The sequence below is a fragment of the Chiloscyllium plagiosum genome, unplaced genomic scaffold (assembly GCF_037043375.1).
Source record: "Chiloscyllium plagiosum isolate Xiang-an unplaced genomic scaffold, Cpla_swu_hap1 HiC_scaffold_6, whole genome shotgun sequence".
NCBI classification, from domain to species: domain Eukaryota; kingdom Metazoa; phylum Chordata; class Chondrichthyes; order Orectolobiformes; family Hemiscylliidae; genus Chiloscyllium; species Chiloscyllium plagiosum.
In genome coordinates, this window is record NW_028270144.1 from 110,093,104 (window position 1) to 110,107,405 (window position 14,302).

The 14,302-nt window shown below is 40.9% G+C and overlaps 1 protein-coding gene across 2 annotated transcripts in view; it reads right to left on the reverse strand.

Annotated features, from left to right (window-relative positions):
- ube3a (ubiquitin protein ligase E3A) overlaps positions 1–14,302 on the reverse strand; it is a 67,948-nt gene that overhangs the window by 18,746 nt on the left and 34,900 nt on the right. For both annotated transcript variants that reach the window (XM_043692269.2, XM_043692270.2), the window contains one exon: positions 6,981–8,227. In XM_043692269.2, the coding sequence (XP_043548204.1) occupies positions 6,981–8,227 (1,247 nt within the window). The remainder of the gene's footprint in view (positions 1–6,980; positions 8,228–14,302) is intronic.

A 14,302-nucleotide genomic window follows, 5' to 3' on the forward strand; every position in this document is an offset into this window, starting at 1 on the left:
GTGTGGTGGGCCTGTGCAATTCATTGCCACGGGGCGCAATGGAGGCCAGGATGGTAAATGTCTTCAAGGCAGAGATTGATAAATTCTTGATCTCGCAAGGAATTAAGGGCTAAGGGAAGGGTGCGGGTAAGTGATTGAATGGCACAGTGAACTCGATGGGCCGAATGGCCTTACTTCCGCTCCTATGTCTTATGGAAACACTCGTGTGAGCTGTTCACTTAGTTATAAAATGTATTCTCATTTATCAGGTCCATCACTGAAGCAAACCTCACTTTTGATGCATAGATGGAAATTGGAACCAGATTAGCAAAAAGAAAAGCAATTCAGGTTCTGTTAACAATTACAAGCAGAGTAAATGTAGAACTGGGGTAAATGAAAATGCTTATTGAGAGTTTATTCAGATTTGTGGTATAGCTGAACTTCCAATTGATTAAACAGTACCACCAACCTAACAGAATCAAAGAATCCCTGCAGAACCACCCACTCCTAACCCTATCCCCTGCACATCCCATGGCTAATTCACCTAACCTACACATCCCTGGACACTATGGGCAATTTAGCATGCCCAATCCACTTAACCTGCACATCTTTGGATTATGGGAGGAAACCCATACCGATAAGGGGAAAATGTGTGAACTCCATGCAATCATCCAATAATCAGATAACCATCGTGCTGTTCTGAACTGGAGGAAAGCAATTTAAAGTGGGGCTGGGCTCAGAAGAAAGATTGGAGGAATCTTGAGATCTGATCATACTTGAATGACTTCAGGATAGACAGATTACATTAGAATAGTCATCCCCTCCCCTGCCTGGTTTGTGAAACACACACATCAGTTGCTGTCTTGAAATCTTTAACCCAGATTTCATCATAGCTGTAAAGAGAGTAACTGCATCATTCAGATGGTTTAGCATTCACCCATATAACTCAAAAGATATAATCTCTTGTCCAAAGTTAACACATTTACGTAATTTCTACATTTGGCAACAATGTTATTAGATAAATGATACAGTTAACATTGATCAAAGGCCCATTCAAAATAGATTCATGCATCAGCAAAAAAAAAAAAGAAAACCAGAATTCACATGTGCCAGTTGTTCCTCTTTGTTTTCACAGTATGGGCAACTCCAGGGGCTTAGCTGCAGGCAGTAAGAACCAATGTGTTTCAAAACTCATGCCAGAGCCAGGTTCTCTTACCCAAAGTAAAATTACTATGGCTCATGAGATGGCAGCCTTACCTCTGATTGACAAGGTGTGGGCTGATATTCTACCCCAGGCCTTGAGCAGAAAGATCAAGGCAGACAACTCCACTGCAGGAGTTGGAAGCACTGTACTTTTAGAGGCAGTATCTTTCAGTTGAGACATTAAACCAATCCACTCCCTCAAGTGGACTTTAAGACATCAGGTGACTGGTTTTGGACACAAATGGGGAGTTATCTCTGATGCCTAGGTCAATATTTATCCTGGAATATCACAAAGTTATTATCTGATTATCACAGTGTTGTGCATAAACGTGTACTATGTACAAACTGCTGCTGTGTTTCCCTTGTGAGAACTTCAAAAGTATTCCAAGGACTATGAAGAAGTGACCGCAATCTGAAAGCCAAAATCTTTTGGCAGTATAGCACTTCTTTTGTACTAGATTGTGCTCAGTCAATTCAAATTACTCACTTGAATTTGTAACCTGGCTAAAAGTTCCCACACATCCTCTGAAGTACTAAATAACTAATGTCTGATGAAAAATCACAACCTGGCACATTAACTCCTGCTGTACTTTGCATTTCTGTACATGTTTCAACTTTATAACTCTAATCTTTTATCACAAGTCTGGTTTCCCAAACCCAGCACACGTCCCAGCAGGACTTCAAGTACTCCTAGATTTCATGTCATTCTTGGTCCAGTACCTCAGTGCCACCAACTAGCATTCTGTTCAGCATTAAGGGCAGCATGGTGGTTCGGCAGTTAGCACTGCTACCTCACAGCACCAGGGTCCTAGGTTCGATTCCAGCCTCGGGCGACTCTGTGTGGAGTTTGCACGTTGTGCCCATGTCTGCATGGGTTTCCTCCAAAGATGTGCGGGTCAGGTGAATTGGCCATGTTAAACTGCCCATAGTGTTAGGTGGGTTGCTCTTTGGAGAGTTGATGTGGACTTGTTGGGCTGAAGGGCCTGTTTCCACACTGTAGGGAATCTAATCTAATCAAGTGCTTGAAGTCCGGTGATGAAACTACTATTCATTCAGTATCTGGCTATGGAGGGAGTGCAACAAAGGTTCATGGGCTGATTTCTGTGACAACAGGACTGACTTATGAAGACAGCCTGGATCAGTTAAGACTATGTTCACTGGAGTTTAGAAGAATATGGAGAGAGAGCTCACATACCTCGAACGTTCTAACAGGATTGGACAGGATAAACACAGGAAGGATGTTACTAATGAGTGGGGAGTCAAGAACCAGTGGTCACAGTCTAAGAGTACATGGTAGACCACTGAAGACTGAGATGAGATATTTCTTCAGAGAGGGGTAAGCTTATGGAGGCCTGAACCATAGAAAGCAGAGAGGCCAAAACATAATGTTTTCAAAAAGGAGTTAGATACAGTTCGAGAGCTAAAGGGATGAAAGGGTATGGGGAGAAAACAGAAGCAGGTAGTGAGTTGGATGATCAGCTATGATCACACTGAATAGCAGAACAGGCTCAAAACGGTCTACTCCTGTTCCTATTTTCTATGCAGCATAAACACATGACTTCTGCACCCAAATGAGCAAATATGCTGTTTAATTTCCCAAATTCTCCTTTCAGTTCAAAGCAGATAATTAGCAGCTATTAAGAGGCAAAGGCTGCTGGAGAACTTGTTAAATCCTAACTAAAAGACAATGTTGTTTGTCACCTGTAATCAAACTTTAGGAATGGATCAAAAAATCTCCAAGAAATTCATGAAAATGTAACTATAAGAATCAATAGTATTACAAAGAGATGAGACAACAGCTTGCAAATAGTTTATCTAATTGAGATAAATTGCAAATATTTCTCAGATGACACAGATGTACAAGTTCACATGCACTAATGTTAAGTAGCCCACTTCGCAAAAACCCAGGGTTTGAGTCAGATATAATAAAGGCACATCCAGACCAGCAAATCACGCTAACACCTGGGAACTTGGGCCATAGGTGGGACAGCTGCTGCACAGACTTACCATGCAATAGCCTAAGAGTCATACCTTACAGGCGAAATTCCCCAATCCTCCATTACAATTCTTGGGCATGTCCTGTTCCATTGGCAGGACAGACCACCTACAGACAGCAGCACTTTCCTATCGTGAAGAGGGAATGCCATTAAGCGCCCTCAATTTTTAACTCCTAACCCCATGACATCTGATAAAATTAGGCCAAATATGGGTGAAGATGATTCCTTCTAACTACCATCTATCACCCTCCCTCAACTGATAGATCAATAGTCTATGTTAAATATCACTTGAAAGCAAGGACAAAGAATTTAATCTGAGTAGGGGACTTCAAGGTCCATCATCAGGAGTATTGCTGCAGCATTTATTGCCCACCCACAATTACCCAGAGGCCAGTTAAGAATCAATTGCATTGCTGTGGGTCTGGAGCCACACGTGGGCAGACTAGGCAAGGATGGCAGCTCCCTTGCCTAAAAACAGCATTAGTGAACCAGATGGGTTTTTCCCAACAATACACATTAGACTCAAGTCTAGTTTTCTACTGAATTCAAATTCCACCGTTTACCAAGGATTTCAACCTAGGTCCTCAAATTATCACCTGGATTTCTGGATTAACAGTTTTGCAATAACACTAGCCTAACACCTCCCCTGTTTATTCTTAAGGCTACATAAATTCCCTTGAAGCCTCTTTGCATCCTCCTCACAACTGATTTTGCCATCTGATTTTATGTCAAAGTAGAAATATGATGTTTGATCTCAACGTCCAAATCACTGACATGGGTCCAAGTTCCGATCAATATAGTACCCTCACCACAACCAGCAAACTTGGGTATGAATTATTCCATGCTCTGTCCATTAACCAATTCTCGATCCATGCCAGTGTATTCTCCCCTACTTCATGCACTTTATAACTACCCATTCTCTTTACTGTACCCTCAAAAAAGCTCCAACACATTTGTCAAACATTATTTCCTTTTCATAAATCCACCTCTAACCGCATTATTTCTAAGTGTTCACTTTTCACATCCTTTTAAGAGATCCTAGTATTTCCCTACTACTGATGTCAGGCTAATAGAACAGTTGCTTATATTTTCTTTCTTAAACAGTGGTGTTACATTTGGTACCTTCCATCTGCAGAATGATTCCAGAACCTATAGAATTTTGAAATTTGACTTTTATAGTCACCTCTCAATCTCAGATATAGACAAGAGTTCAGATAATTTATTGATTTTTAATCCAAATAATTTCTCCAGCATTATTCTTTTACAAATATTAATTTATTTCATTTCCTCATTCTAGCAAATCCCTTTGTTTTCTGGGAGGCTTACTATCTTCCCCTATATTTAACTTTTGTAATTTCCTTATGCTCCATTATAAACCGTCTGGTCTCTTCTGACCATTTGTCTGTTTGCTTATCCACATACTGAGAGAAGCTTTTAAAATGCATTTTTGTGTACCTCAGTTTACTTTCATATTTTTTCACTTTCTCCGTTTCTTTATCCTTTGCTGAATTCTAAAATGCTTTGCATCGTCTTTATGCTATTTTTTCAACAAAGAAAGCAATTTGCTCAAACAGTACCATTTTCACTATTTAAAGCATGTGGTTCCTCTGCCAATGGTACAAAGTGACTACTACCATAAAAGATGTACTGCAGTAACTAGCCAAGGCTTCATCCATTTCAAAGGAAAAGAGCAACAAGCACAGGCGAACACCATCATGACCCAGGTTTCTCTCCAAGTCATATGCCTCCCTGACGTAGGTCTTTACCACTCTAGATAGTTCCAGGAATTTAATGTTACATTCAATGTAAAGTGGTTCACCATGAACTTCTAAAGGGCAACTAAGAATACGCTAAAAATGTTTGCCATGCCAGTAGCATGTGTATTTCATAAATGAACAAGAAAAATAATTTAGAATAGTTAATCTGGGAACGTAATGTTTTGAAAACATTTTGCAACTGAAAAGCACATGAACAGTACTCTCAAAAAAATTAGTTAGAAATATGTCACTTAATTTCAAAGTATCATAAGATGCAACTAATAAATTATGGTCAACAGTTATGAGTCAGTAATATACATTAATACCAATATTACAAACCTTGACCAAGATCTCCATTTGACACTTCGACTATTTTGATTTGTAACACTGCATGCCACCCAACCGATAGGACACAGTATTAACCATTTTAAATGTGATTGGAGAGGAATGACGGAAATATGACACAGACGGTTTCAAGGTCAATAATCCCATGGCAATTAAAAATTTGCTAGATGAAGAAGGATGGGTTGGATTGAATAACTAAGTCCAAACAATGGCCCACTCCATGGAAAGGTCTGTGATTAATCCGGAAACTTCAGTACTTTGGTATTGACAAATTGTGATTTTTTTTCATTCCTTGTTAGAGCAAAGGTGTCATAGACACCACCTTTCTCAAATCTCTTGTGGTGAACTGGAGTCCAAATGATGTGGGTACATAGGTAGCTCCCACCTTTCAGAGAATTTTTAAAAAAATCCAACACTAACAGAACTCAGTGAAAGGAGCGGCATGAACATCACAATGCATCCTCAGCTGATTGTTCAAACTACCATTGAGGGTTGTGCACATGCCAGAGGGCCTGAACATGCTGGGAATGCATCGGGGAATGCAAATGCATGACAGTGCGCAGACAGATTAAGATCACACATAAGAAATGAAATGAGAGTAAGCCAATGCCAGTGTATTAATTTACATTAATACTTTCATAAATGGGTTAGAGGAATGCATGAAAGGCTTATGCCCGAAACGTTAGTCTCCTGCTCCTCGGATGCTGTCTGGCCTGCTGTGTTTTTCCAACATCACATTTTTCAACTCTGATGTCCAGCATCTGCAGTCCTCACTTTCTCCTAGAGGAATGCATGCTCCTGACTTTTCTATTATTTTGTAAACAGAAATTGCAATGATTATGGTTAGTCATACTTGAGTATTCTGTGTATTTGGATTCCACCAGAACAAAGGACTTAAGAGCAGAACCACTTAATTGGTAATTTATTGTTCCAGAGGAATTGAGAGCATGCACTTAAAACACAACAATCTGAACCAGATAACCTCAGCCTAAGTTAGACTTCGGTAATGTTCTATATATCACATCCCAGTGGCAATTTACAAGAGTCAGCAACTTTACATGTGAACATAGATTAAGACTTTTGAAAGGCTACTTGTTGCTACGGGTCACAGTTGCAAAGTCAGATCTTGCTTATAGGTGCAATTTCCAAAAACAAAGTGATACATTACAATACTCGGTCAAAAGACATTAATAAATGTATGTTGGGTTGAAACTGAAACAGAACTCAGCTATAATAAAATGGAGCGTTCCTAACCTTTATGGTAATATGACCCAAATTTAAATTGAATGTTGCATACACATTTCAAAACTAAAATTACAGGCCATGTTAGTAAAAGTCAAACCAAAAACTATGGTGATGTATTTCTTCCAATCACAAGCCTATATTTAATTTTGGAACGCACCTTATTGTAAAGAACTCAGCACTTATGAAAAAAAAATCATTAAACTGGTTTTGATTTTAGTCAAATTAAATTGTAGATACAAGAACAGGTAGAACAGAACCGTGGGAAACTTGCACCTTCACTCTGCTGGAACAGAGTTTGACTTAAGCACCCTTCAAAACGTGGGAAATATTCTTATTCTCTAAACTGAATATTGTTTACCTTGTTAACTGTAGCAAAACACTATACTATTTTCTTTTATTAATCCACAAATTGCAGCATAATTTGGTACACAAATCACAGTAAAAATAAACTTACCCGAACAAGTGCATCATCAATGATGTGGTCACGTCTGACTTTAAGTCTAAGATAAGGGTTCAGCTGTTGCCCCTGTACGAGGCTGTAGAGGACAGTGATTCGGCGTTCACTGTACATGCGTATCCTGTTGTCATAGTAAAGTCCCAGGTTCTTGGTTACAGCATTCAGAATGAAGGGGCAAGTCATAAAGGAAAATTTATTTTCTGTCTCAACTTTGAAGAAAGTATAGTCTTTATCCATTTCTAGTACATCATTTAGTGGTTCATTTATAAATTCTTCAAAAGAGACAAGTGGCTTTCGGCAATCAATTGTTTTCACTCCCAACTCTACTTCAAGGGGATCCACCCGGGGTCCTTTTTTATTTCTCCTTTCTTCACCCAGTAGTTCTTGTAAAGTAATTTCACTGGATTCTGCAACTGGCTCATCTTCCTCCTCCTCATTGTGCCCCGTGTCCACATCGCCTGCAATAATGTTTGCATAGTGCACTATTTTTAAGCATTTTGTAGCAGCAACAACAGCATCGTCATCATTTACCAGATTTCGACTATTGAATTCATTACTTATGACCCTGTATGTAATGAGCTGCTGAAAGGTTTCCACCATTCGACGAATTTGGTCAGCAGTGTACTTTGACCACAGTCGAATCAATTTGGCTTGAGCTGGTAGGGGTAACTTGCTCATTGCTTTGCAAAACAGTGGAAGAGCCATTTCCAGATATTCAGGGCTATGAAGGTTGCTGTTCTCCATGACTATAATGAATAAGTTTAGATAGTTTGGATCCCTCGAATAAACATTATGATAAGTCAAATCACATTCCACGTTTGGTGACAAGTACACTAATGCATTAAGAAAAGCTGTTTCTACCTTCTCATTGGAAAGCAATTTATTATAGACCCGTCTGACTGCATCAACATCAATAGATATTTCATCAGGTCCTAATTTATGAACATTGTTGTCTCTTGTCTGTGAGCCCCCAAAAGAGCTTCTTGATGAAGATGCCTCTGCATCATCCATGGACCCTGCAGAAGCAGCTTTTTCTTCTTCATCTTCATCTTTATCCTCATCCTTTCCTTGAAGGGATTTCAGCTCTTCCTTAGTATGCTGTTTGGCCTTTCGGAAGCTCTGCACCAAAGCATCTGCACTAGAGAAAACTCTACCAATAACACGTATCAATGGTGAATAGTCTTCTCGTTCTCCACACAAATCCAGGATTTCATATACCTTTTCCTCCGTTAGATAGTTCACATCTACATTAAAAACACAATGAGCAGATGGTTATGATTCTTATTATAATAATTAGGAGAGAAAGCTGAAACAATGTCATTCCCTACATCATTTTGATCTTTATACCAGACTATTTCATAAATCTGCATTCTAATGGCAGCATTGCTGTATTAAATAACATGATTTATAGATAGTTAGATAGAATGGAATCAACACAGATGGTATAATTATGACCAAATCCACAACCACATCCATCTCGGACAGGGCAGCAGATACATGGGAACAGCACCCTGCAAGTTCTCCTCCAAGCCACTCACCATCCTCACTTGAAAGGAAATTGCTGTTCCTTCACTGTTGCCAGTTCAAAATCCTGGAATTTCCTTCCTAAGGGCATTGTGGGATCTACATATAGCACAGACTGCAATGGCTCAAGGAGGCAGCTCACCACCACAAGGGCAGCTCGGGATGGAAAATAAATGTTGGCCAACTAGCAACATCCATGTTCCACAAATGAATAAAAAAAAAAATTCTCACGATTGGTATATATAGCATTCATCTGATCTTGGTTATCAGATGATTTCCCAAAAGCAAGCATTAAATAATGCAAAACATTCCTGATGTACAGTCCGAATCATCAACAGACATACCTTCCTAACTGGCCAATTAGGCATTAAATAGCTAGGAGAAAAATAAATCAAGCATTTCATTTCAGTGTAAAATCTAATAACAATATTGAAGAATAAGTAGTCTTGCTTAAAAAGAATACCTGCAAAACTTTAGAGAGAAAAATTAAGCCAACACCAGAAATTTAAAACAGAAAATACTGGAAGAATATGGAAGATTCATCAGTATCTGAAGAAACAACTTAACATTTGCTAAACCACAGCCAGTACTCTGTCAACAGGTTGATACCTGAAATGTGAACCTCCTTTCAGAGATACTGATGGAGTAACAAGAAGTTTCTGTGAGCATTTGTGCTCTCAATTCTTTGAAAAAGTCAATCATGAAGTGTGCCACTTGGACTCCAAGGTAGCAATTCAATATTAGTCTGAAAGCAGTGAATGAATCCAACTTGGAACTGGGAGAAAAAAAAGGAACACACCATGCCTTATATTTGGTTCTTCATTCTGTCTTCATTATTCGTTTTTGGTATTTGCCAAATTAATGCTGGTTCTTTCGTTTCAAAACATCTCATGTCAATACTGTGATTTGGTAGCAGAGACTTTCTGACAAAAAAAAAGCCCAACACGGTCAGGTCAAGAAAAACTTACAGGATTAGAAGTAAGCCAACTGTCCGATGCAAGTTAACTGGCAGGAACTACTTTAACCTCTTAATTATAGGAATCTTTACAAAACAAAGAACAGGAACAAGATTAGCCCTTTGAGTCTGCTTTGCCATTCAATATGATCTTTGCTGATCATCCAACTTATCCCTGTTCCTTTTTCTGGCTCCAGATACTTTGATCCTGTTTGCCCCAAGAACTACAGAGTCAACGTTTTGGCCTCAACTGTGTTCTGCGGTAGAATGTTCCACAGGCTGCCTCAGTGAAGAAACCTCTCATTTCAGTCCCAAATGGCTGATCACTATGAAACCTGGTCCTGGAATCCCCCGGTATCAGCCAAGACCTTCCAGCGATTACCTTGTCTAATCCTATTAGAATTTGATAGGTTTCTACAAGATTCCCTTTTTTCTTCTAAACTAGACTGAATATGGTGGAAAAGAAGATAGGCAGATAGGACAAGTCAAGGGGACAGTGTTGAGCTGGAAGTTTGGAACCGGAGTGAGGTGGGGGGGAGAAGGGGAAATAAGGAAACTGTTGAAGTCCACATTGATGCCCTGGGGTTGAAGTGTTCCGAGGCAGAAGATGAGGCGTTCTTCCTCCAGGCGCCTGGTGGTGAGGGAGCGGCAGTGAAGGAGGTCCAGGACCTCCATGTCCTCGGCAGAGTGGGAGGGGGAGTTGAAATGTTGGGCCACAGGGCAGTGTGGTTGATTGGTGCGGGTGTCCCGGAGATGTTCCCTAAAGCGCTCTGCTAGGAGGCGTCCAGTCTCCCTACTGTAGAGGAGACCGCATCGGGAACAACGGATACAATAAATGATATTGGTGGATGTGCAGGTAAAACTTTGACGGATATGGAAGGCTCCTGTAGGGAACTTGGATGGAGGTGAGGGAGGTGGTGTGGACGTAGGTTTTGCAATTCCTGCGGTGACAGGGGAAGGTGCCAGGACAGGAGGGCGGGTTGTAGGGGGACGTGGACCTGACCAGGTAGTCACTGAGGGAACGGTCTTTGCGGAAGGCGGAAAGGGGTGCGGAGGGAAATATATCCCTGGTGGTGGGGTCTGTTTGGAGGTGGTGGAAATGTCAGCGGATGATTTGGTTTATGTGAAGGTTGGTAGGGTGGAAGATTAGCACCAGTGGCGTTCTCTGTCCTTGTTACGGTTGGAGGGATGGGGTCTGAGGGTGGAAGTGCGGCATGTGGACGAGATGTGTTGGAGGGCATCTTTAACCACGTGGGAAGGGAAATTGCGGTCTCTAAAGAAGGACGCCATCTGGTGTGTTCTGTGGTGGAACTGGTCCTCCTGGGAGCAGATACGGCGGAGGTCGATTTTACTGCTCCTCGGATGCTGCCTGAACTGCTGTGCTCTTCCAGCACCACTAATCCAGAATCTGGTTCCCAGGATCTGCAGTCATTGTTTTTACCTGAATATAGTACTAACCCATCCAGTCTCTCCATATCTGACCTGCAACCCAGGAAATCAGTCTGGTAAATCTCTGTTGTACTCACTCTATAACATGGACATCCTTCCTCAGAGGGACGTGGTCTCACGAAAGCCCTGCACAACTGCAGCAAGACATCTCTGCTTCTGTACTCAAAACTTCTTGCAGTGAAGGCCACTATAACATTTGCCTTCTTCACCACCTGCTGTACCTGCATGCTTACCATCAGCGACTGGTGTACAAAGATACCCAGGTCTCTTTGTACCTCCCCCTTTCCAAATCCATTGCTAAATAACATCCTGACTTAGTTTTGCTATGAAAGTGGAAAGTTCACATTTATTCACTCAATGCTTCATCTGCCAAAATGCCAATTATATTGTTATAGAGATAGACTAAGGAGTTCTACTCTACTGTACAAGCACATTGACACCAACCTACAACCTTATTATGAACATTTCTTTCAGCAAAAATAATTACTAAGTACAAAAAATAATTCAATTCTTAAGGGAATACTACACTGAAAAGTCTACTAGTTGTGTACGTTCATTTTTAAACGTAGACCCAAAATCCAAGATTGAAGAATAGGTACAGTGTATGTACTGGGTAGTTTATAACAAAGACAGTACAACAAACATGTTGAAGCAATCAAAGCCAATTGCATAAAATAATGTCTATGAAGGAGAAGCAGCAGGATAAGTTTCCACATGTCAGTTAATGCACTTTTAGCATGAGAAAATGATATCAAAAAGGCAAAAGGGAATGAAACTAAGTCAGATTTTCAATGATTTATTCAAAAGAATTACCTTTTTTAGAATTACAGCAATTGAATTAGAAAAAAAGATATGTAGACTAGACAGTTTTAGCTCATGGAAATCGATACAGTTTCTTAGAGATGGGAAGGCACTCAATATTGTGGAATTATTCACTAATGCAGCTGGGAATCATCTTGGTTCTCCTATGGCCAATCTGCTCTCAATGCAACAAAACTGAAGTTGCTTTTCATTTAACTCAGCCATTCACTTTCCATGGGTGCATTTATGGATGTGATTTTGAAATAAATTCCTGTCAGGGTGAAAGGGAAAGCAGGAAGATATAGGGAATGCTGGATGACTAAAGAAATTGAGGGTTTGGTTAAGAAAAAGAAGGAAGCATATGTCAGGTATAGACAGGATAGATTGAGTAAATCCTTAGAAGAGTATAAAGGAAGTAGGAGTATACTTGAGGGAAATCAGGAGGGCAAAAACGGGGACATGAGATAGCTTTGGCAAATAGAATTAAGGAGAATCCAAAGGGCTTTTACAAATATATTAAGGACAAAAGGGTAACTAGGGAGAGAAGAGGACCCCTCAAAGATCAGCAAGGCGGCCTTTGTGTGGAACCACAGAAAATAGGGGAGATACTAAATGAATATTTTACATCAGTATTTACTGTGGAAAAGGATATGGAAGATATAGACTGTAGGGAAATAGATGGTGACATCTTGCAAAATGTCCAGATGACAGAGGAGGTAGTGTTGGATGTCTTGAAACGGTTAAAGGTGGATAAATCCCAAGGACCTGATCAGGTGTACACGAGAACTTTGTGGGAAGCTAGAGAGGTGATTGCTGGGCCTCTTGCTGAGATATTTGTATCATCGATAGTCACAGGTGAGGTGCCGGAAGACTGGAGGTTGGCAAACGTGGTGCCACTGTTTCAGAAGGGCGGTAAAGACAAGCCAGGGAACGATAGACCGGTGAGCCTGACCTCAATGGTGGGCAAGTTGTTGGAGGGAATCCTGAGGGACAGGATGTACATGTACTTGGAAAGGCAAGGACTGATTAGGGATAGTCAATATGGCTTTGTGCATGGGAAGTCATGTCTCACAAACTTGATTGAGTGTTTTGGAGAAGTAACAAAGAGGATTGATGAGGGCAGAGCAGGAGATGTGATCTATATGGACTTCAGTAAGGCGTTCGACAAGGTTACCCATGGGAGACTGATTAGCAAGGTTAGATCTCATGGAACACGGAGAACTAGCCATTTGGATACAGAACTGGCTCAAAGGTAGAAGACAGAGGGTGGTGGTGGAGGGTTGTTTTTCAGACTGGAGGCCTGTGACCAGTGGAGTGCCACAAAGATCGGTGCTGGGTCCACTAATTTTTGTCATTTACATAAATGATTAGGATGCGAGCATAAGAGGTACTGTTAGTAAGCTTGCAGATGATGCCAAAATTGGAGGTGTAGTGGACAGCGAAGAGGGTTACTTCAGATTACAACAGGATCTGGACCAGATGGGCCAATGGGCTGAGAAGTGGCAGATGGAGTTTAATTCAGATAAATGCGAGGTGCTGCATTTTGGGAAAGCAAATCTTAGCAGGACTTATACACTTAAAGGTAAGGTCCTAGGCAGTGTTGCTGAACAAAGATACCTTCGAGTGAAGATTCATAGCTCCTTGAAAGTGGAGTCGCAGGTAGATAGGATAGTGAAGGCGGCATTTGGTATGCTTTCCTTTATTGGTCAGAGTATTGAGTACAGGAGTTGGGAGGTCATGTTGCGGCTGTACAGGACATTGGTTAGGCCACTGTTGGAATATCGCGTGCAATTCTGGTCTCCTTCCTATCGGAAAGATGTTGTGAAACTTGAAAGGGTTCAGAAAAGATTTACAAGGATGTTGCCAGGGTTGGAGGATTTGAGCTATAGGGAGAGGCTGAACAGGCTGGGGCTGTTTTCTCTGCAGTGTCGGAGGCTGAGTGGTGACCTTATAGTGGTTTACAAAATTATGAGGGGCATGGATAGGATAAATAGACAAAGTCTTTTCCCTATGATCGGGGAGTCCAGAACTCGAGGGCATAGGTTTAGGGTGAGGGGGGAAAGATATAAAAGAGACCTAAGGGGCAATCTTTTCACGCAGAGGGTGGTACGTGTATGGAATGAGCTGCCAGAGGAAGTGGTGGAGGCTGTACAATTGCAACATTTAAGAGGCATTTCGATGGGTATATGAATAGGAAGGGTTTGGAGGGGTATGGGCCAGGTGCTAGCAGGTGGGACTAGATTGGGTTGGAATATCTGGTCGGCATGGACAGGCTGGACCGAAGGGTCTGTTTCCATGCTTTACATCTCTATGACTCTAAATCTAATGCAACGTAGTCTAAAAAGGCACATCATCTCTTCCACAATGTATTACATCATTTATTGAGGATGCAAGTCAATATTTAAAGGTAAAGAAATGGAGCAAACTTATTTTGTGATATCCAGCAAAAAGGTGAAACACTTGCTAACAAAATCTGTTAGCCGATTTGCCTCATTTAAAGCTGTTGAGCTGACAAATTGGGTTCAAATACAAAGTTCATCATTCTTGTAATATTGAGTATTGTTGTTTACAACAACATTTTAGATGAAAA